Source organism: Xyrauchen texanus, chromosome 47, assembly GCF_025860055.1.
Source record: "Xyrauchen texanus isolate HMW12.3.18 chromosome 47, RBS_HiC_50CHRs, whole genome shotgun sequence".
NCBI lineage: Eukaryota > Metazoa > Chordata > Actinopteri > Cypriniformes > Catostomidae > Xyrauchen > Xyrauchen texanus.
The window spans coordinates 27,092,912-27,114,004 of record NC_068322.1 but is presented as its reverse complement, the minus strand read 5'-3'; the positions used below and the strand labels follow the sequence as shown (position 1 = coordinate 27,114,004).

Below are 21,093 nucleotides of genomic sequence, written 5' to 3'. Positions count from 1 at the left end.
CCAAACTGCAAATGCAGGAATTGAAATTAGAGGTTGTGTCAAGAATAGACATGGTTCTCAATGACCTATTATTCAGGCATTACACCTGATAGTATGAAAAATACCCACAGTTTGTGCACATACGCTTCAGCACTCCCACCCACACTCACTTGTACTTTGCGCTGGCATGGAAATGTACCTATTTATCTTTTTATGTTTACTGGAAAACAAATTTAAATATGTTACTTTTGTATTATTTATTTATTTTTGCCGTGTAGGGCTGTGCAAATCTATTGACAAGTTGAATAATCTGTCTTGAGGAAGTCCGGTGTAATTAGGCTGATTTTGGGCTCACCTGAAGCCGATCAGATGCATTTCTTAGGGGGATTTATTTGAGATGGACTGGAACAGAACACAAGGGTCTCGTTTTTAAAAGTTCAACTATTTTTAACTTGACAAAGTGTCTAACAGCTAAAGCATAGCACGCTGTCAGCTCGCTAATTAAAGCACTGCTGCTAAAATGTCAAAATGAAAAAATATCTATTCGAAATCCAGAAAAGCAATTATTCACTTTCTAATCTAATTTGTTGGTCAACTAGTTTACCTGTTGACAATGTGACTTATCCCTATTCTGCACTGTTCTGTAGGTAAGACTGTCATATGCGAACTTGAACTATAGCCCTTTTTCACCCTTCATGGTTTTGGAATGAGTACATAAACTACAGTAAAGTAAACGTCCATAGCAGTGAATGGGAGACCACAGAAAATGTCCTTTTTGCTTACCCCTTGCTCCTCAGCTAAAGAAAAAATCCACGAAACGTTTCCATGACTTTCCACAAAGGGAAAAACCGAGAGCGTCACTCCCTCGACAGCACCTCATCGCAGTGGTAGCTAGTATTTTTTAATCAATTGAAGGGAAATATTACACAACGCATAATGTTATCAATTTACACTAAAAATACATGCAAATATTTCAAATGTGCGCTACATTTACGCTGATAAATAAGGCATAAATGAGTCATCCCAGTCTTTGAAAAAGAATTATTGTGGTCCATTTAATCAAATGTTGTTGCCATGGATACAGCTAGTTTGTTTAATTAACTGTTGAGGAACTTTGCAGAGTATCAATTTTGCTAATACTAGAAAAATGGGCTGTGTATATTATAGAGAGCATTTTGACCTCTAGTGGTTTTCTGTTCAGAATAATAAGCAAGATTTAAAATGTTATACTGTATGTGCACTATTATTTGTTGTTTGTATTATTAGGAATCTAGCTCCCCTGTGTGCCTCAATAATTTAGTGTTAAAATCAGTGTTGCACCTTTCAGAGGTTGCGCTGCGAATAATCCTTATCCACCACGGAATGAGATTTACCATCTGACATGATTTAAAGAATAACATTTATTTTCTCACATTTTCTTCATCTCTTATCCCTAACATTCTGGCTATCATCTGACCTCAGAAAACTTGAAACATAGTACATGAGTTGTATGGACTACTTTTATGATACTATTATGATGCTGTTTTGTCCTATTTAGAGCCTGGCAGTAAAGAAAATCCTCATCCACTTGTGTTGTGTGAACAGAAGCTCAGACATTCTTCAAAACATCTCCTTTTGTGTTTCACAGGAAAAACAACGGCATGCAGGGTGAATAAATGATGACAGAATTGTCATTTTTAGAAGAACAATTTCTTGAGACTGCTGCAGTAAAATGCAATGCAAGGCAAACATATCACAGAAGAACCTCATGTTCGCTCTGAATCTGCAGCATGTTCTCTGTGTCCCTCAGTAAGAGCAGTACATGTCAGAAACAATCAGCAGGGCTTCCCAACACACAAGTAATACCAGACACAGCAGAGAGCCCACAGAAAAACAAACTAGAACTCCATGACTGATTTATTTCCCCTTTCCAAATCGAACTTGTAAAAACTTCACACCAAGTTCAGCTGTAAGATCGTTTTTGAACTATTACAGACGAATGTACTGTAAATCAAAACTCCACACACCATAAAGAATTCCATTTCAATTCATATATTTAGCTATAAAAATATACATTTCTAACGCACCAACTTTAAATCATTCATGCGAAAGACTATTTTGAGACCTCACCTTTGACCCCACTCACTGGAAATCTGGCCATCTGCACTTATTAGTAAATGCATGAGCAATATCAATCATTATTGTTTGCTTACTGCCTTAATGTTTTATTAATCTGGAATATTTTATGAGGTCTATCTTGGACCAAATATGAAAATTCTGTCATTCCAAAGCTGCATACTGTTATTTCTTCTGTGGAATAAAACACAAACGTCATGCAAAAATCAATGCATCATTTCTGTACAGTTGAGTTTTCTAATCTTTTCAGAGCCCTGGCATAGGGGATTTCAGTGAATCATAACTTGTCTGTTCCTGCAAATAAAGCTATTGTATGGCTTTAGAAAATGTGGAATATAGCGCAAAAGCCATATGAACTACTATTATGATTGCTTAGTCCCCAGTCGCTTTCATTATATGACACATAGAAAATCAGTGATGCAACCATGAGCAAGAACACAACAATACAAAACCCCTCTCAAGCTAACAAGAACTGACAAATATACTGTATATGTGGATGACATCTGCCCCTCAGCAAACAAGATCACTGACAAATTTTTCACATTATTACGCTGTTCTCAGAGACAATTTGCTGGAGGGTTTATGAATGTTGTTCATCTGCATTTCAACCCACCTTCAAATAAAAGTTCAAGTAAAAAATAAAGACAACAGTCTAGATTCAAAAGAAATCCACCAAAACTTAACATATAGTTACTAGTTAGTATCTGAACATTGCAACCTGCTCTCATAGAATGTATGTTACTTTAACAACATTTTAGCAAACTGAGTTTTAACTGCTGCGTTGTATGTTTTGTCACAAGAGATTCTACAGCAACTGTGTGTTTTATTCACTTTCACACAAATCATGAATAAAACAGTTGCTTATTTTTTGCAATGTTACTCACACACTGCTATGATCATGAAACTCTTTTACTATAAAGTATCACTTATATAACAGGCCCACCTACATTTACATACTTATTCCAAAGTGATTAGCTTGTGCGGTAGCTCACCTGATACAGTGTTGGACTCTGGATCCATCAAAGCATGCAAGCTGACATGTGAGACGAAAGAAGTAACACGAGATGACGTGGTTGCCTCAGAAAATATACTTTTCATTTCTCATTTTGTTTTTGGACACCATCGGTTAGGGTTAGGTGTTGGTTTAAGGTAAGGATGTCTGTTTTATTCATCTCTCATTTGATTTTATATCACTATTCATTAGGTTTAAGTTAAAGTTTTTGATTAGGGAGGTAAATTTTACTTATTAAAACCTCACTGTACCTCACATATTCACTGTAAAACCTCATCTGATGATGACACAATTCCACTCGCTTTTGGCACACCTCGCTGGACATTTCACTGCAAAACTGCAGATATACACTATCAATCAAGCCACGGTCCAAATCACTGAGATCATATTTTTCCCCATTCTGATGGTTGATGTGAACATTAACTGAAGCTCCTGATCTGTATCTGCATGATTTTATGCACTGCACTGCTGCCAGACGATTGGCTGATTAGATAATCGCATGGATGATTGTTGGTGCCAGACGGGCTGGTTTGAGTATTTCTGTAACTGATGATCGTCTAGAATTTACTCAGAATGGTGCCAAAAACAAAAACATCCAGCGAGGGACATTTCTGTGGACGAAAATGCCTTGTTGATGAGAGAGATCAACAGAGAATGACCAGACTGGTTTGAACTGACAAAGTCTATGGTAACTCAGATAACAGCTCTGTACAATTGTGGTGAGAAGAATATCATCTCTGAATGCTGTTCTGAGATGCAGGTTGGTACTGTTTTGGCGGCATGAGGGAGACCTACACTATAATAGGCAGGTGGTTTTAATGTTGTGGCTGATCTGTGTGTATATGTGTGTGTGTGTGTATATATATATATATATACACACAGGTGCTGGTCATATAATTAGAATATCATCAAAAAGTTGATTTATTTCAGTAATTCCATTCAAAAAGTGAAACTTGGATATTATATTCATTCATTACACACAGACTGATATATTTCAAATGTTTATTTCATTTAATTGTGATGATTAAAACTGACAACTAATGAAAATCCCAAATTCAGTATCTCCGAAAATTAGAATATTACTTAAGACCAATACAAAAAAAAGGATTTTTAGAAACGTTGGCCTGAATTACTGCAGCAATGCGGCGTGGCATGGAGTCCATCAGTCTGTGGCACTGCTCAGGTGTTATGAGAGCCCAGGTTGCTCTGATAGTGGCCTTCAGCTCTTCTGCATTGTTGGTTCTGGCGTATCGCATCTTCCTCTTCACAATACCCCATAGATTTTCTATAGGGTTAAGGTCAGGCGAGTTTGCTGGCCAATTAAGAACAGGGATACCATGGTCCTTAAACCAGGTACTGGTAGCTTTGGCACTGTGTGCAGTTGCCAAGTCCTGTTGGAAAATGAAATCTGCATCTCCATAAAGTTGGTCAGCAGCAGGAAGCATGAAGTGCTCTAAAACTTCCTGGTAGACGGCTGCGTTGACCTTGGACCTCAGAAAACACGGTGGACCAACACCAGCAGATGACATGGCACCCCAAACCATCACTGACTGTGGAAACTTTACACTGGACTTCAAGCAACGTGGATTCTGTGCCTCTCCTCTCTTCCTCCAGACTCTGGGACCTTGATTTCCAAAGGAAATGCAAAATGTACTTTCATCAGAGAACATAACTTTGGACCTCTCAGCAGCAGTCCAGTCCTTTTGGTGTTCTGATGCTGTGTCTTGTTCAAGAGTGGCTTGACACAAGGAATGCGACAGCTGAAACCCATGTCTTGCATACGTCTGTGCGTGGTGGTTCTTGAAGCACTGACTCCAGCTGCAGTCCACTCTTTGTGAATCTCCCCCACATTTTTGAATGGGTTTTGTTTCACAATCCTCTCCAGGGTGCGGTTATCCCTATTGCTTGTACACTTTTTTCTACCACATCCTTTCCTTCCCTTCGCCTCTCTATTAATGTGCTTGGACACAGAGCTCTGTGAACAGCCAGCCTCTTTAGCAATGACCTTTTGTGTCTTGCCCTCCTTGTGCAAGGTGTCAATGGTCGTCTTTTGGACAGCTGTCAAGTCAGCAGTCTTCCCCATGATTGTGTAGCCTACAGAACTAGACTGAGAGACCATTTAAAGGCCTTTGCAGGTATTTTGAGTTAATTAGCTGATTAGAGTGTGGCACCCTGTGTCTTCAATATTGAACCTTTTCAAAATATTCTAATTTTTGAGATACTGATTTTGAGATTTTCATTAGTTGTCAGTTATAATCACAAAATGAAAAGGAATGAACACTTGAAATATAGCAGTCTGTGTGGAATGAATTGATATATCCAAGTTTCACTTTTTGAATGGAATTACTGAAATAAATCAATTTTTTGATGATATTCTAATTATATGACCAGCACCTGTATATAGTACACGGGGATGTAGTGCAGGGTATGTGCAGGGTATATGCAGGTATACAGCGTATACCCACTTCTTTATAAGTCTGCATTGCGTACACCCATTTCTAAATCCGCTCTGATGCGCATCATTCAGAAGTGTCCTGCATTAGCCAAAACATGACAGTCTAGCACATGAGTAGCTAATCCAATCGCAGTGTTTCCCATGAATTGACTAGTCTCATTTGCCACGGCACAGTCTCATAATGAACCGAAAATATTTTTACACTTCTCAGTCTATAATAACATAAAATAAAAGGTTGTGTTATGCGCTCTCTCTCGCGCATCAGTCAGTTCCTCACCCGTTGCTGTAAACTCACGCACTAACACACACTCACAGATATCCGCACTGGAGTATTCCATCCTTTATTTGGTTGAGGATGATGAATAATCTTTGAGGTAAGTAACTTTAACCAGCCCTCTACATTGCGAGTAAATTACTCACTGTGCGACCAAAAAACGTCTGTTATTAGCCACCGGCAACAAGTAAAGTGAGGCATAATAAAAATGATGCCGCACTTTCAATAATGAAATGAACATTTCACTCGCCAGTGATAGAGTTGTGCAGTTTCAAACACCGAGTCCCTTTTACTGAATACAAACAGTTGAAGCTGGATTCAGACTTGTCTTTCCCTGCATGCTGTCTGATGAGCGCGGGAAAAAACACTTGTGTCACTCAGTTATGAAGATGAATCACTTCACAAGCGGTCTGATGTGCACGCCGTCTACAGAGACTTGGAGCAAACTCCCGAAATATAGACAAGGTATAAACATATTCATTTTGTAAATGCAAAGCACTCCAGTTTCACTTAACAGCCATGTAATGTCAAATATCCGTGGTCATTGTGAGTTTATTCATGCAGTGTTAATAACAGGCAGTGAGACAGAGGAGATGTCCTGCTCTATTTCTGTGGAGATGATAACATCCAAGAAACACAATCTCAAAGTCTACTTCATGAGAAATAAGGGCTTGTAAGTTAATTAGAGAGCCTTAAAATAATGTGTGAAAGTGAAGAATTTAAGGCAGAAATATTTGACTGTTGCATAATATAATTAATATAATGCAGTATAATGTAATATAATAGCTATACAGGTTGGCTGGGTTACAAAAAGCAAAAGAAAAAAAAGTTACAATAATGATGATTAACATACATTAACATTAGCGCTACTAGGTTAATTGGCATAACGTTACACTGCTTACGCCTTCACTAGCTAGCTATCATTAGCAGTCTGAGGTAACGTTAAAAGATTAAAAGCTGAAACTGACATCACTAGTTTGTACCCTGCTTTTAAAATGGTTAGAGCATGAAATTGTTTAAGCTACAGTAGGTATATTTATTCGTTGAAAAAATTGTTTTCTATATAAACATGGTGTCCAAGTTAAATGAGGCCCTGTGAGAACTGAGTTAGCACCACAGACTCAGTGAAAGGCAGACCTTGTTCTGTTTGTGAACAGCTGTCATGTAACCCTGGCTGGGGGTGAAGAGCATCATGTATATGGTGAAGAATTGAGGGAGCTGTTTCTCACAATTTAATTTAAGTTGCATACTGCAGCTTTAAGAGCACAAAACTGTTTACAAGAGCACATTAGCCTCTAATTTTGCTCTCAAAGTGCACCAGATGGAAGTATTTAACTTTAAAATGTACAAAATTTTAGTAGGGGGGATCTTGCCCCTGAACCCCCCTAGAGGGTCGGAGGTCCACCGCCCATAGTCTCACAAAATCCTGTGGGAAACACTGCAATCGCATGTGAATAAATGCAAATAAACCCTAAAAACGCCCAGTAAAGACTGGCATAGACTACCTGCAAGGTTAGAGAATAGTTGTCCAATTTTCATGTGTGGATGGAATAAGGAATAAGGAATGGTTCATGCAAAATTCATAATTATGTAGTTGTCTCTTCCTAAAGTTTTTGGGCCAGTATTGATTGCAAAATCTGCACCTCTTCTGTGGCTAATATTAATTTCATAATGACCCTTACTCCATGAAGTCAAGCAGCAGAAGTGACAGTGTGCAAATACTACTGGCCCATTTTGGGGTGAACTGAATATGCAAGACAAGTCTTACATGTCACTGTTTATAACACAGGGCGTTCATCCTTTGCTGGGCTGCTTTAAAAAAAAAACTAATATATATATATATATATATGTACACACACACACACTTCTCTGTATGTTTTTCTATTGCAAATGCATATTAAGGTTATAATTATAATAATTGTAACTGTGTTTATTCAATACAATTGTGACCTAATCATTGCAGTAGAATGCATTATAAGATGTAATTTGGTGTTTTTCTTACACATTTCAATGCATTACTTTAAAGGTGTGACCATGATTATGTAAGCAGAAAATGTAACTTTTTTAAACACGAGAACAGCTCATAATGTGTATTGTAAGGCCTACAGAGGCTTGATGGAGAGTGTGTGTTGTGTCTTGTGTGATGCTGACTAGTGTTTTCTCCTCCCTTCCCCCTCTTCAGAATGGCCATGAATGAGGCCCTCCCCCCAGCCAGAAACTCTGCAGACTTTTGCTCCATGTTAGGAAGAAAGCAACACCCCTTCAGCACAAAATGGAAGCTTCCACTATCAGAATGAAGCAGTACACCAAAAAACCCCTCACAACAAACACGCATATTCAACATAAACACGCACACTCATGGGCAGGACGCAGGACGTCGCTATATGTGTCGTGTCAAACAGGTTTAAATGCAGGCCGGCGCTGTCCGAGGTGCTGAAACGAGCCAAAGAAAACTCCACAGAACTAACGACAAATCCAATAAGATTCATTCTGACAGATCACTGAGGCATCGATGATTTTGACTGTAATTCACGACTATCCAAACGACAAACAGACGAACTACTCATAAAACACATTAATAATCGGGTCGAGTCGTTATCGAAACATTATAGGTGACCTTGCGTTTGATTCCCGATTGTGAAAAAATGAAAGTGAACTACGGCGATCGAATCACATTCTACCACGTCGTCATGTGACCATCTAGAGGAATAAAACCCCTCACGGAGACTGTCAATAGTGTCCTAGACGTGCAACTGGGTTCAGTGAACTAAAAAGCCACATAACAGTAGGCTACTGTAACGCAAAATGTTCAAGAAAGTAACTGAAAGTTTCTTCGCAAACTGTCCAATAACACGTCGACCGACGCAAAATGGACGCTTTTGTTTGCCGTACTCTTTCCACCATTTAAAGTCCCAAGAGGATTTTCCGTGTAAATAGAGCACTTGTTTTCCACTACGGTTTGTGGAGGATTTGCTCTTACAATGTCTTCATAATCACGCGGTTACTGCTTTACCTCGCCTCTCATGTAGCTGTTTCTTAAACTGGCCGTCCTACGATTGAGCAAATGATCGGGGCGACTCCAGCCTAAAAACAACCCAAATAGCTAATGGATACTTTCAAGAGTTGATCAAACACCTCACGTTATTTGGCAGGACAAAAGCAGGACGAACACCCGTAAGAACTGTGAAGTAGATTGACGCCGATAAAGTTTTTCGCTCAAAGTTAATGCCCCCTTCTTCGACGCTACAAATAAAAAGCATTATCTGAGGGTCTTGTTTCATCTGTGCAACTAGTTTCTGGACTTAGCAAAAGAACGAAACGAAGTGTTTCAAGTTACGATGTGAGGGAGGAACAAAGCGGCGATCAGCGACTCAGTTTGAGCCTCATAAATATTCAAGTCTCGTCCCGATCACTCCACAAACCCGCCGCATTATTAGTCCAAATCACGAAAAACACCCCGCGCCCGAGAAAGTGCATCAAAGAAAAATAGCAACAATCTTCGCTCAAAGTGATTGTGGCGTCATAAAGACGAAAGAATGTTGCCGTAACATGACTCGAAACGGTCCCGAATTCTATCCAAACTGAAGCGGCGGATATCTCGCGCACAGCTCGGAGTCGCGTCGAAAGCCCGAGAAAGCTGTGATTATAATGCCATTTTTATTTACCTGATGACAATGGACTTCTACTTTCAGTGACTCTTGAAGGCCTTGCAGCTCCATGTTCCCACTTCAGAAGCACTTTTCCTCCACTTTCGGCTCGATCCGCGTTATTTACGGCGTGATGCAAATATTTTGAAAAGAAACAATAACAGTCACAAGAACTACTCCGGCTGCAAGCAAGTTGTCGCTTCTTCACCGGCCGTGAGACTCGTCACCCAAAAGTGCTCCAAACACGAGCGAAAGGTTTCAGCACTCGGATAGATCCGCTCCAAAAACGAGCCCGCGAAGGCGTACCGGAGCTGGTCGAAACAAACAGGTTTATTTGTGCGACTTTGAGTTGAAAAATGCGGGACTATATTCTGGCCGAGTGCGCGGCCTGATTTCACTTTGCTTGGGGGAAAAGTTGCGCTGCGGTTGTCAGTGTTAATTCCGAGAGTTCCCGGATGGAGCGGTGAAAGAACAGAACTCTCCCTTCCCCAGTCACATGAACGCGCCTCCTCTGTCATGCGCGCTCCCGCATCCATCCATCCATATGTAGCAGCTTATAAGTGTGCATTTGTAAATATTTGTTAGTAAGTGCATTAGGTTTCTCAAACAAACGGTGAACTATTTCTAGTTTACAGCGTTTATTAATGTGTATATATATATATATATATATATATATATATATATATATATATATGTAAACAGTTATTGCTTATTAGTTCATGTTAGTTAATGCACTTACTAACTTTAATGTACACAATCTATTTATTTAAAAAATGTAATCAATCAGTTCAAGTATTGTTCATTGTTAGTTCATGTTAACTAGCTGTAAACCCTCATGTTGTCATTACTGGAAAAATCAAGTTGTCTTAATTAACCTACTTGAAATGTCACGTTTTAGGCTCATAACTCATATATCTATTTTCCTTACACTTATTTATCTTAAAATTATATACACTTAAGATTTTAAGTGTTAATAACTGTACAACATTGAGGCTATGGGGAATACCCATACTCCCTTACTCTTAAATTATTCAATTCGATGAAATGTTTCTTTGGTCAAAGGTACCATATTGAGGCATTTCAATCATTTTTATTAAGAATTCACAGAGGTTTTAGCTCTTTCGTAGTATTATTTATATGGTTTGTTGCAAATAGTTGTTGGTGTGATGTCACTATTAGGGGGATCTGTGTCCCCTTTGGTCAAGTTAAACCCTGTTAACTCTATTTCAGTCCTCATTGTGCATGTGCAACTGAAGTACAGGTATACAGTATAGCCATTTCAGTGGACAATTAATTATTTCGATTATAATCTTCATTATGGAGTAATAAAGCAAGGTTTGGGAGGAGCCAACTAATCTGATCCTATTAATCAATTATGCAAAAACATATATATAAGCAGAGCTCACCTCTCTCCCAGCGCTCATCGCTTCTGGCAACCCTACACCTCACCAACTCTCAACTCCACCTATTCTCATCATCCTTTATTCAATAAACAGGGGGGGAATCTAAGGAAGCCTTCTCCCTTCCTCTTCTTGGACAGCAAGCCAAACAGGTTTATCATTATCATAATATTTATAGTACCTCTTCCTAGGATTAGGCAAGGGGATGAACTTGTGAAACTGATGAATCTGGATTTGAGTCAATTCAACAAAACTTATTAAGTAGAAATATATAATATAGAAATATGTAAATAGCAAATCTGTGTGAAGTCTACTTGCATCTAGTTTTCTGAGCTTAAATATTTAAATTCATTTTATATGATCACCAAGGCAAGTTAACATACTTTCACATGTTTGGAGACACTATTACTCAATCAACTGAGTATAGTCAACTTATTACGGTTTTTAGTGAAGTTAACTAATGTTGACAAATACTGTACAACCGCATTGTAAAGTGTTTTGGAATGCCCCATGTGGCAGGGTGGAGGGCGGGGCCGGGTCGTGATCCGGTCCCTTATCAGGCTAATCAAGCCTCCGAGAGGGATAAAGGCCGACTGCGGAGGATTGTGCGGGAGAGAGAGATGTCCGTCATATGTGTGTTTGTTGTCTTCTGTTTTAAGTTTACCAATTAAACTATTATTTATATTATCAAGCCGGTTCTCGCCTCCTCCTTTCCATTGACTGCTTTACACCCCATAAACTCAGTTTGCATGGAAATGTGCTATACTGCGAAGTTTCTTATATTCAGTGGTACATTATGTATGTACTGTATATACTATCATTTTTTGTATTTATGTTTGTGCAGAAAAGGTCAGAAAACATTTAATAAAAGCTTGAAAGGGCAGTGTTTCCATTTATTTATCGATTGATTTATTAATTTAAAAAACAGTGATCTATTGAGTATCTAATTTGTTGTGTCTATAGTAAAATCATTGTTGTGCCTTTGTGAATTGTGGATTGTATGTCTGTAATTGCTTATTTATGAAAATGAATAAGTGTGAGTGTGTTATGATGGAGTGTGACCTGTGTGAATGGTTTTGAGGGGCGATTAGGCTTGTGTTTAGACGACCCTTCTTTCCCTAGACCTCGCTATCACCCCCACATAGCTGAAATGAACACAAATCCCTCCAGCTAATAAAATGCAAATATCCTACTGCCTGTTTTACTATTAAGGGTTTGTATTGTTGTATATTTCGATAAGTTGTGTGTATCCTTAACACTACATACAGCATTTAGCTGCTTTCATAATTTTCTTACATTGGATCTATCTTCTTGTATTGCTGAAAGTGAAGTTAATTGTGTTTACATCTGTCAAAAAAAACTGTGGTCACGCTGAACCCAAACTCTCTGACCATGTGTAAAAGGGATTGTTAACTCAAAAATAGCAGAATGACCGGCTCAGTCACCATTCACTTCATTGTATGAAAAAGAAGATGCAATAAAATGAAATTAAATGGTGACTGCGTAACTTAAAAAAAAGTCATACAAGTTTGGAAAAACATGAGGTGGAAAAATTGTAATTTTTTGGGTGAACTGCCCCATTAAGAATTAGTCCCTTAACCAGAACTTTCCAAATTTGACAACATACTAATGTGTATTGCTTTAAACATCACTCTTTCCTCACACTGAGCATATTTACTCCACCCTTCCCCCGCACCAACCCCCATCCTCCTGCCCTTGCAGCCCCCTTCAGTCCCCCAAACACAAGTCTCAATGCCATTGGTGCATTGGTGCATAGCGTGTTGACGCTCTGCTCTGCTGCATCTTCCAATCAGTAGTTTTGGCTGCAGACAGACAATGATGAAAGTCAATCAGCTTTCAGCAGAGGATGAATGTGATGTGAAAGTTAATGTGATGCAGAGGGGGCATTTGCTCCCAAGTTACCGACTGGAACCCCTTTCATGCTGGACGCCCGTCCTCATGGAGGAAGCCAAAAAACTATTTGTGCCTGTGTTTAGTTAAGGAGAAAAACCAAAAAACAGCACAGTGATGTTCTGTAGGGACATGAGACGAAACAGAACTGAAAAATATAAAGTGTACCAAATGATTATTTCAGATTAGTCTGTTAAATATGATCAGTAATTTTAAAATACATTTTGGTGCTTCTCCTGCTTTTTCTACTTTCACACAAATGTGTGTTTTCCCATCGTATACAGTACATATTGACAAATCTAGTGTTCATCTCAAAGGAGTAAATTAATAGTCACCATCAGAAAATCTTAATGGGTGACGTGTTGACAAATAACCACATTTTGCATACCATGCATGTGTTATGCTTTAGCCATTTAGTTTATCTAGTGTTATTTGTCACTACTAGGACATAAAGTTATTAAATTTCTTAAAAGTTCATTACGTAAAGATAAATAAGTTAGAATGAATACAATTCACAAAAAATCTTCAACAATTTATTTACAATTTCGGTGACATTATCAAGAGTGTGACACAGAAAATAAAAGCACAAAACCAGAACCTGTGTGACCTCTTCCTTCTATCAGGATATTTGAGTAATGTTTATTTAAAATATGCATCATTTTATTTCTATTTTTCTTTAGTGATATATATATATATATAGTGTGTGTGTGTGTGTGTGTGTGTGTGTGTGTGTGTGTGTGTGTGTGTGTGTGTGTGTATATATATATATATATATATATATATATATATATACACATACTGATGATTTGGAGAATCGTAATTGACGAAACAACATCAGAATTGTTGGAACACGAGGAAGGCCGAGATATGGTGAAATTCCTAGACGAGCTCTTCCCGAGTCTGCTCAACATAACAGGCCATAAGCTGGAAATCAAGCGAGATCACAGGGACCCCGCTTGGAGATCCACTGAGGGAGACAGGCCCTGATCAATTCTGTCAATATTTCTGAGATCATAGGATAAAGATATAATGTTATGCGAGGCAAGGAGTAAAGGAAGGCTTTCTTTCTTGGTCTTGTTCCCAGACTTTGCGAATTCTACAAGAGAGAAAAGTGAACGATTCAGGGAATGCAAGAAACTCTTACATCAATGTAAGTTTGCTTTTGCACTGATGTTTATGGACACATTAAGAATAGATATTAAGGATGGACATAGAGAATTTACATGCCCACAGTAAGCATTGTCTAACATAAAGACAATGGAGTGTGTAAGCCATTTGGTGAATTTCATGTTGCCACCTAGTGGGCCTGACTCACGGAATATTCACTTGGCTGTCCAAGGAAACTGGGCGCCTTTTACGTTTCGTTTTGTGCTTGTTCCGCCTAGCGGCTGGAGTTTGTTTTGTGTAGTATCATTTCTCCGGGACAGCTTGTGAATGAATCTGCTAATTTTGGGTGCTTATGCCTCCTGTTGGCTGGAGTTGGTTTTGTGGAATATTTCTTGCAGGACATTGGAGTGAGTTTGACTGACTGAAGAACTGAATGGCCCTCTAACAGCTGGAGCTTGTTTGTGGAGGTACACACATTCGAGACAGTTAATTGGATGAATCCACATGTTTGTTTGTTTTGTGTTTATTATTTCTGTTTATTAATTCTGGCTAGAATTTTTGTATAGAAGCACCGGACTTGAGCAACCCAACAGCAAAGTTGTTGTGGGGACTCTCGTAGGCGTACATGGACTATTTGAGTTTAGAGGGATGGACACCGGTTGGCACTGTCATGCATGGGGTTAATGTGCAAGTTTTCTTTTTTCTGTCTTTTTGTTCTGGGGAAATTTCTGGGGTTGATTGTTGCACCAATGTGGAATGTGGTCTTAATCATTTTATTTTTGAAACGGAATCTATTTTTTTAATATGTCAAAATGTCAAATGTTAATATGAGTGGATTGGAAATTCAGGGGCAAAGTCTGATTTTGGCTAATATTTACGCACCTAACAATGATGATCAGGGCTTTTTTTATAGATCTTGAAGGGATGTTGCAAGCCACTTGCACCCCTCATGATATAATATTGGGAGATGACTTTAATCTATTGATGGATTCAGTCCTTGATCATAGTGAAGCAAAAGTGTTTAAGCCAAAGAGCAACATTGATGCTTCACAAGATGTGTAAAATCTTGGTCTAACAGATATTTGGAGACTTTTGAACCCATCTGGTAGGGATTATACATTTTTTCATCAATCCATAAGATTTATTCTAAAATAGATTTTTATTTTTTTATCTAAGTGCCCTTATGATCCTGAGGGTTGTGTTGTCTGGAGCCATGTGCTCCTGGTAGGGTCTCCCAAGGCAAAGTGGTCTCAGGTGAGGGGCCAGACTAAGAATGGTTCAAAATGACTCATGGATAAAACGGCAAGAGGAGGAGTTACCCTGCCCGGAGGAAGCCCGGGGCCCCTGTCTGGAGCCAGGCCCAGATGGAGGGCTCGTCGGCGAGCGCCTGGTGGCCGGGCTTGTCACGGAGCCCGGCCGGGCACAGCCCGAAGAAGCAACGTGGAACCCCCTCTACATCCCTTGGGCCCACCACCCATTGGAGGAACCGCGAGGAGTCGGGTGCGCTGCCATATGGGCGGCAGTGAAGGCCGTGGGCCTCGACGGACCAGACCCGGGCAGCAAAGGCTTGCTCTGGGGACGTGGAATGTCACCTCACTGGGGGAAGGAGCCGGAACTAGTGAGGGAGGTGGAGCGCTACCAGTTGGATCTGGTGGGGCTTACATCGACGCACAGTTTTGGCTCTGGATCCGTACTCCTGGATAGGGATGGACTCTATTCTTCTCTGGAGTTTCCCAGGGTGTGAGGCGACGGGCGGTGTGGGGATACTCACGAGTCCCCGGCTGAGCCACTACGTTGGAGTTTACCCCGTGGATCGAGAGGGTCGCCTCCCTACGCCTCACGGGTTGTGGGGAAAACTCTGACTGTTGTCTGTGCATATGCACCGAACAGCAGTTCAGAGTATTCGGCCTTCTTGGAGACCCTGAATGGAGTCCTGAATAGGGCCCCAGTAGGGGACTCCATAGTGATGCTGGGTGACTTCAACTCACACGTGGGAAATGACAGGGACACCTGGAAAGGCGTGATTGGGAGGAACGGCCTCCTGATCTGAACTCAAGTGGATGTTTGTTATTGGATTTCTGTGCTAGTCATGGATTATCTATAACAAACACCATGTTCGAACATAAGGATGCTCATAAGTGTACGTGGTACCAGAGCACCCTAGGCCGAAGGTCGATGATCGATTTTGTAATCGTGTCGTTGGATCTGAGGCCATATGTTTTGGACACTCAGGTAAAGAGAGGGGCAGAGCTGTCAACCGATCACCATCTGGTGGTGAGTTGGGTCAGGGGGTGGGGAAAGACTCTGGACAGACCTGGGAAGCCCAAGCGAGTAGTGCGGGTGAACTGGGAACGTTTGGAGGAGGTCCCTGTCCGCGAGATCTTCAACTCACACCTCCGGCAGAGCTTTTCAGGCATCCCTGTGGAGGTTGGGGACATTGAACCGGAGTGGGCAATGTTCAAAGCTTCCATTGCTGAAGCCGCGGTGGAGAGCTGCGGCCTCAAGGTTTTAGGTGCCACAAGGGGTGGTAACCCTCGAACACCGTGGTGGACACTGGTGGTCAGGGAAGCCGTCCGACTGAAGAAAGAGGCCTTCTGGGATTTGTTGTCCCGGAGGTCTCCGGAGGCAGTTGCAAGGTACCGACAGGCCCGAAGGGCTGCGGCCTCGGCCGTGAGGGAGGCAAAGCAGTGGGTGTGGGAAAAGTTCGGAGAAGCCATGGAGAAGGACTTTCGGTCCACACCAAAGTGCTTCTGGAAAACTGTCCGCCACCTTAGGAGGGGGAAACGGGAAACCATTCAAGCTGTATACAGCAAAGATGGGACGCTGTTGACCTCAACCGAGGAGGTTATTGGGCGGTGGAAGGAACACTTTGAAGAACTCCTAAATCCCAACACGCCCTCTATGGTAGAGGCAGAGCCGGAGGATGATGGGGATCAGATTCTATTTCCCTGGGGAGGTCACTGAGGTAGTCAAACAACTCCGCGAGTGGCAAAGCCCCGGGATTGATGAGATCCGACCAGAAATGCTGAAAGCTCTGGATGTGGAGGGGGTGTCATGGATGACACGCCTCTTCAACATTAGCGTGGAAATCTGGGACAGTGCCTAAGGAGTGGCAGAACGGGGTGGTGGGTCCCTCTTCAAAAAAGGGGGATCAGAGAGTGTGTGCCAACTACAGGGGTATCACACTTCTCAGCCTCCCTGGTAAAGTTTACTCCAAGGTGCTGGAGAGGAGGGTTCGGCCGATTGTCAAACCTCAGATTGAAGAGGAACAATGCGGTTTTCGGTCCTGGCCATGGAACGACGGACCAGATCTTTACTCTGCAAGGATCCTGGAGGGGGCCTGGGAGTATGCCCATCCGGTCTACATGTGTTTTGTGGATCTGGAGAAGGCGTATGACCGGGTCCCCCGGGAGAGACTGTGGGAGGTGCTGCGGGAGGCGATCCTTCTTAGGGCGATCCAATCCCTGTACGTCCAAAGCGAGGGCTGTGTTCGGGTCCTCGGCACAAAGTCGAGTTCATTCCATGTGGGGGTTGGTCTCCGCCAAGACTGCGCTTTGTCACCAATCCTGTTTGTGATATTCATGGACAGGATATCAAGGCGTAGTCGGGGTGGGGAAGGTGTGCGGTTCGGTGGGCTGGGGATCTCATCGCTGCTTTTTGCAGATGATGTTGTCTTCATGTCATCATCGGTCCGTGACCTTCAGCTCTCACTGGATCGCTTGGCAGTCGAGTGTGAAGCAGCTGGGATGAGGATTAGCACCTCTAAATCTGAGGCCATGGTTCTCAGCAGGAAACCGATGGAGTGCGTACTCCAGGTAGGGAATGAGGTTTTGCCCCAAGTGAAGGAGTTCAAGTACCTCGGGTCTTGTTCACGAGTGAGGGACAATGGAGCGGGAGGTTGGCCGGAGAGTCGGGGCAGCAGGGGCGGTATTGCACTCGCTCTATCGCACCGTTGTCACGAAAAGAGAGCTGAGCCGAAAGGCAAAGCTCTCGATCTACCGGTCAATTTTTGTTCCTACCCTCACCTATGGTCATGAAGGTTGGGTCATAACCGAAAGAACTAGGTCGCGAGTACAAGCGGCCGAAATGGGCTTCCTCAGAAGGGTAGCGGGCTTCTCCCTTAGAGATAGGGTGAGGAGCTCAGTCATCCGTGAGGAGCTCGGAGTAGAGCCGCTGCTCCTTTGCGTTGAAAGGAGTCAGTTGAGGTGGTTTGGCCGCCTCCCTAGGGAGGTGTTTCAGGCACGTCCAGCTGGGAGGAGGCCTCGGGGAAGACCCAGGACTAGGTGGAGAGATTACATCTCCACACTGGCCTGGGAACGCCTCGGGGTCGCCCAGTCAGAGCTGGTTAATGTGGCTCGGGATAGGGAAGTTTGGGGCCCCCTGCTGGAGCAGCTGCCCCCGCGACCCGACTTCGGATAAGCGGTTGAAGATGGATGGATGGATGGATGGATATCTAAGTCCCTCATTTCATCTGTTGTTGATTGCTCAATTGGAAACATCTTAGTCTCAGATCACGCCCTGGTGAGTTTAGAGCTGTTGCCACATATGGAGAAAAATAAATCATATAGTTGGCGCTTTAATGTATCCCATTTGCTAAATTGTTAAAGGCTGAAATCAATGTTTATATGAAGATCAATTGGTCCTCAGTATCTGCTGTGGGTGGTTTGAGAGGCACTTAAGGCGGTTCTTAGGGGTTGGATCATACAGTATGCCTCATTCTTTAAAAAATCCAAAGCACCAGAACTCATGTAGTTAGAAGGGAATATTAAAAGTGAGGCAGAGCTGAAGCGCCAAATGCCATCTGATTACCTTGAATACATATTTGATATTGATATAATACTATTTTGTCGCGGAAAGTGGAGTTATTTAGGGCAAGACAGTCATACTTGAGTCGGGGGACAAAGCAGGGAAGCTTTTGGCTAGCTATATAAAGCAAAGATAGTCCTTTTCTAGATTCCCTCAGTGAAATCTGCTGGTGGTGAAATATTTACCTCAGCCATTGATATTAATAATGCTTTTAAAGAAATCTATCTTGATCTCTATAGTTCCACGTCTTCTGATGAAGATATTTGAAACTTTGTGGAACCACTAGAACTCTCTAAACTGACGACTGAGCAAAACATTTGCTTGATTCTGAGATAACCTTGGAGCAGCTTGATGAGGTAATTAACTACAGGCAAAGCTCTGGGGCCAGATGGTTTTGCCGCTGAATATTTTAGATCTTATGCTACAGAACTGGTTCCACTTTTGTTAGAATTTACACGGAATCATTAAAGAATGGAAAGCGTCCGCCAACCACGACACAAGCCCGGATCAATCTGATACTTACAAAGGACAAAGATCCAAGCGAGTGTAAAAGTTACGGTCCAATTTCCCTGATTTAGCTAAATGTTAAAATTTTGTCTAACCGATTAAGTAAAAGTTATGACATTTCTTATACATATAGATCAGGTGGGGTTTATTAGGGGCCGTAGCTCTTCTGATAATTTTAGGCGTTTCATAAATATCATGTGGTCAGTGGAAAATGATCAGACTCTGGTCACTGACATCTCACTTGACGCCGAAAAGGCGTTTGATAGGGTAGAATGGGATTATCTTTTTAAGATTATGGAAATATACGGGTTCGGACATACAGTACTTGTATTGAATGGATTAAGTTACAGTAAAGGGGTTAATGGAAAGGAGGAGATGATAACCGGCTTGATAATATAAATTATGTTTTAATTATAAACTTAACCAAAAGACACACACACACACACACACACACACACACACACACACACACACACACAGGTGTCAGACAGCTGTCCGTAAATCTCTCTCTCTCTCTCTCTCTCTCTCTGTCGCACTGTAGTTTCCAGTCAGCCTTTATCCCTCTCAGACGCTTGTGGAATCATGATCCGGCCCCACCCTCTGTCCTGCAACATTCCTGCCTCGTTCTCTCGGGCCGGGGAGCCCCCAGCATGACGTACACCCCCCGCCCCCTTTCCCTGGGGAGGGGCGTGCCTTCCACCCCGTCTGCTGGCAGGTCATCCCCATCCACCTGGATGAGGGAGGAGACAAGGGGAGGGAAACAAAAAAAAAATGGCACCTACACACCGTAACGGCGATCGTGCCAAATTAACAAAACATTTAAAAAAAGAGAGCGAAAGGACAACACAGAATGGCAGTAGAAGAGAGAAAGAGAAAAAAAAAACACTTACTCACCGGTTCTCTGATACGCAGGGTTGCTGTGGCTCAGGTGGTTGAGCGGTTGTTGGCCACTAATCGCAGGTTTTTTTTCTCTCTCTTTCTCCTCTCTCTCTTCCACTACCACTCCGTGTTGGCTCGATTCCTGGCCCAAATGACTCCACATGCCGAAGTGTCCATGGGCAAAACACTGATACCCCAAGTTGCTCGCAATGGCAGGCTAGCACCATGCATGGCAGCTCTGCCGTCATTGGTGTGTAAATTAGTGAATGAGACACAGTGTAGAGAGCTTTGAATACCGCTAAGGTTAAAAAGGCAAAATATAAGTGCAGACCATTTACCATTTACACCGTAGCTTGGTCCTTGGCCACTCCTCCACCCTCTAATGGACGACAGCCATGCCTCCCCAGGCAGATTGGAAGCAGACCTCCGGCCCCTGATGGATGGAATGCCCCGCCATGTTTTTGGTGGACAGTAGTGGTCTCCCCCTGCCCCTGGCAGTGGTAACTGCTCCAGGTGTTTGGTTTGGAGCCCCTCCTCGCGGTCGGCGTCCGTTCCTCCGCTTCCAGGTGGCCGGGCTCCTCCGTCTTCCAGCGGATGGCCGTGTCTGCTCCGTTGTGGTGGATGGTAGTGGTGAGGACTCTACTACGGCGCATCCCTCCCCCTTTCTGGGTTTCGGCACCAGTGTAAAGGCATTGATGGAAAGGAGGAGGCTAGAACTGGCTTGACAATATAAATAATATTTTAATATAAAACTGAACCAAAAAGACAAACACACACACACAGGTGTCGGACAGCTGTTTCCAGCCAGCCTTTATCCCTCTCTGAGGCTTGATTAGCCTGATTAGGGGCCAGGTGTGCGGAATCACGACGCGGTCCCACTCTCCGCCCTGCCACAGTAACTTTATAGACACCCGGTAGCGGTGGTACAAACAAATGGATTCATTTCAGATTATTTTACTCTGGATTGGGGCACTCGGCAGGGTTGCCCTCTTTCCCCATTT

General features: G+C 42.3%; 1 protein-coding gene across 1 annotated transcript in view; it reads right to left on the bottom strand.

Moving 5' to 3' along the window:
- Positions 1-10,042, bottom strand: part of LOC127638678 (PHD finger protein 21B-like) — a 95,256-nt gene extending 85,214 nt beyond the window's left edge. The window contains exon 1 of the mRNA XM_052120305.1: positions 9,501-10,042. Within this exon, the coding sequence (XP_051976265.1) occupies positions 9,501-9,554 (54 nt within the window). The 5' untranslated portion in view covers positions 9,555-10,042. The remainder of the gene's footprint in view (positions 1-9,500) is intronic.
- Between the last annotated feature and the right edge of the window lie 11,051 nt (positions 10,043-21,093).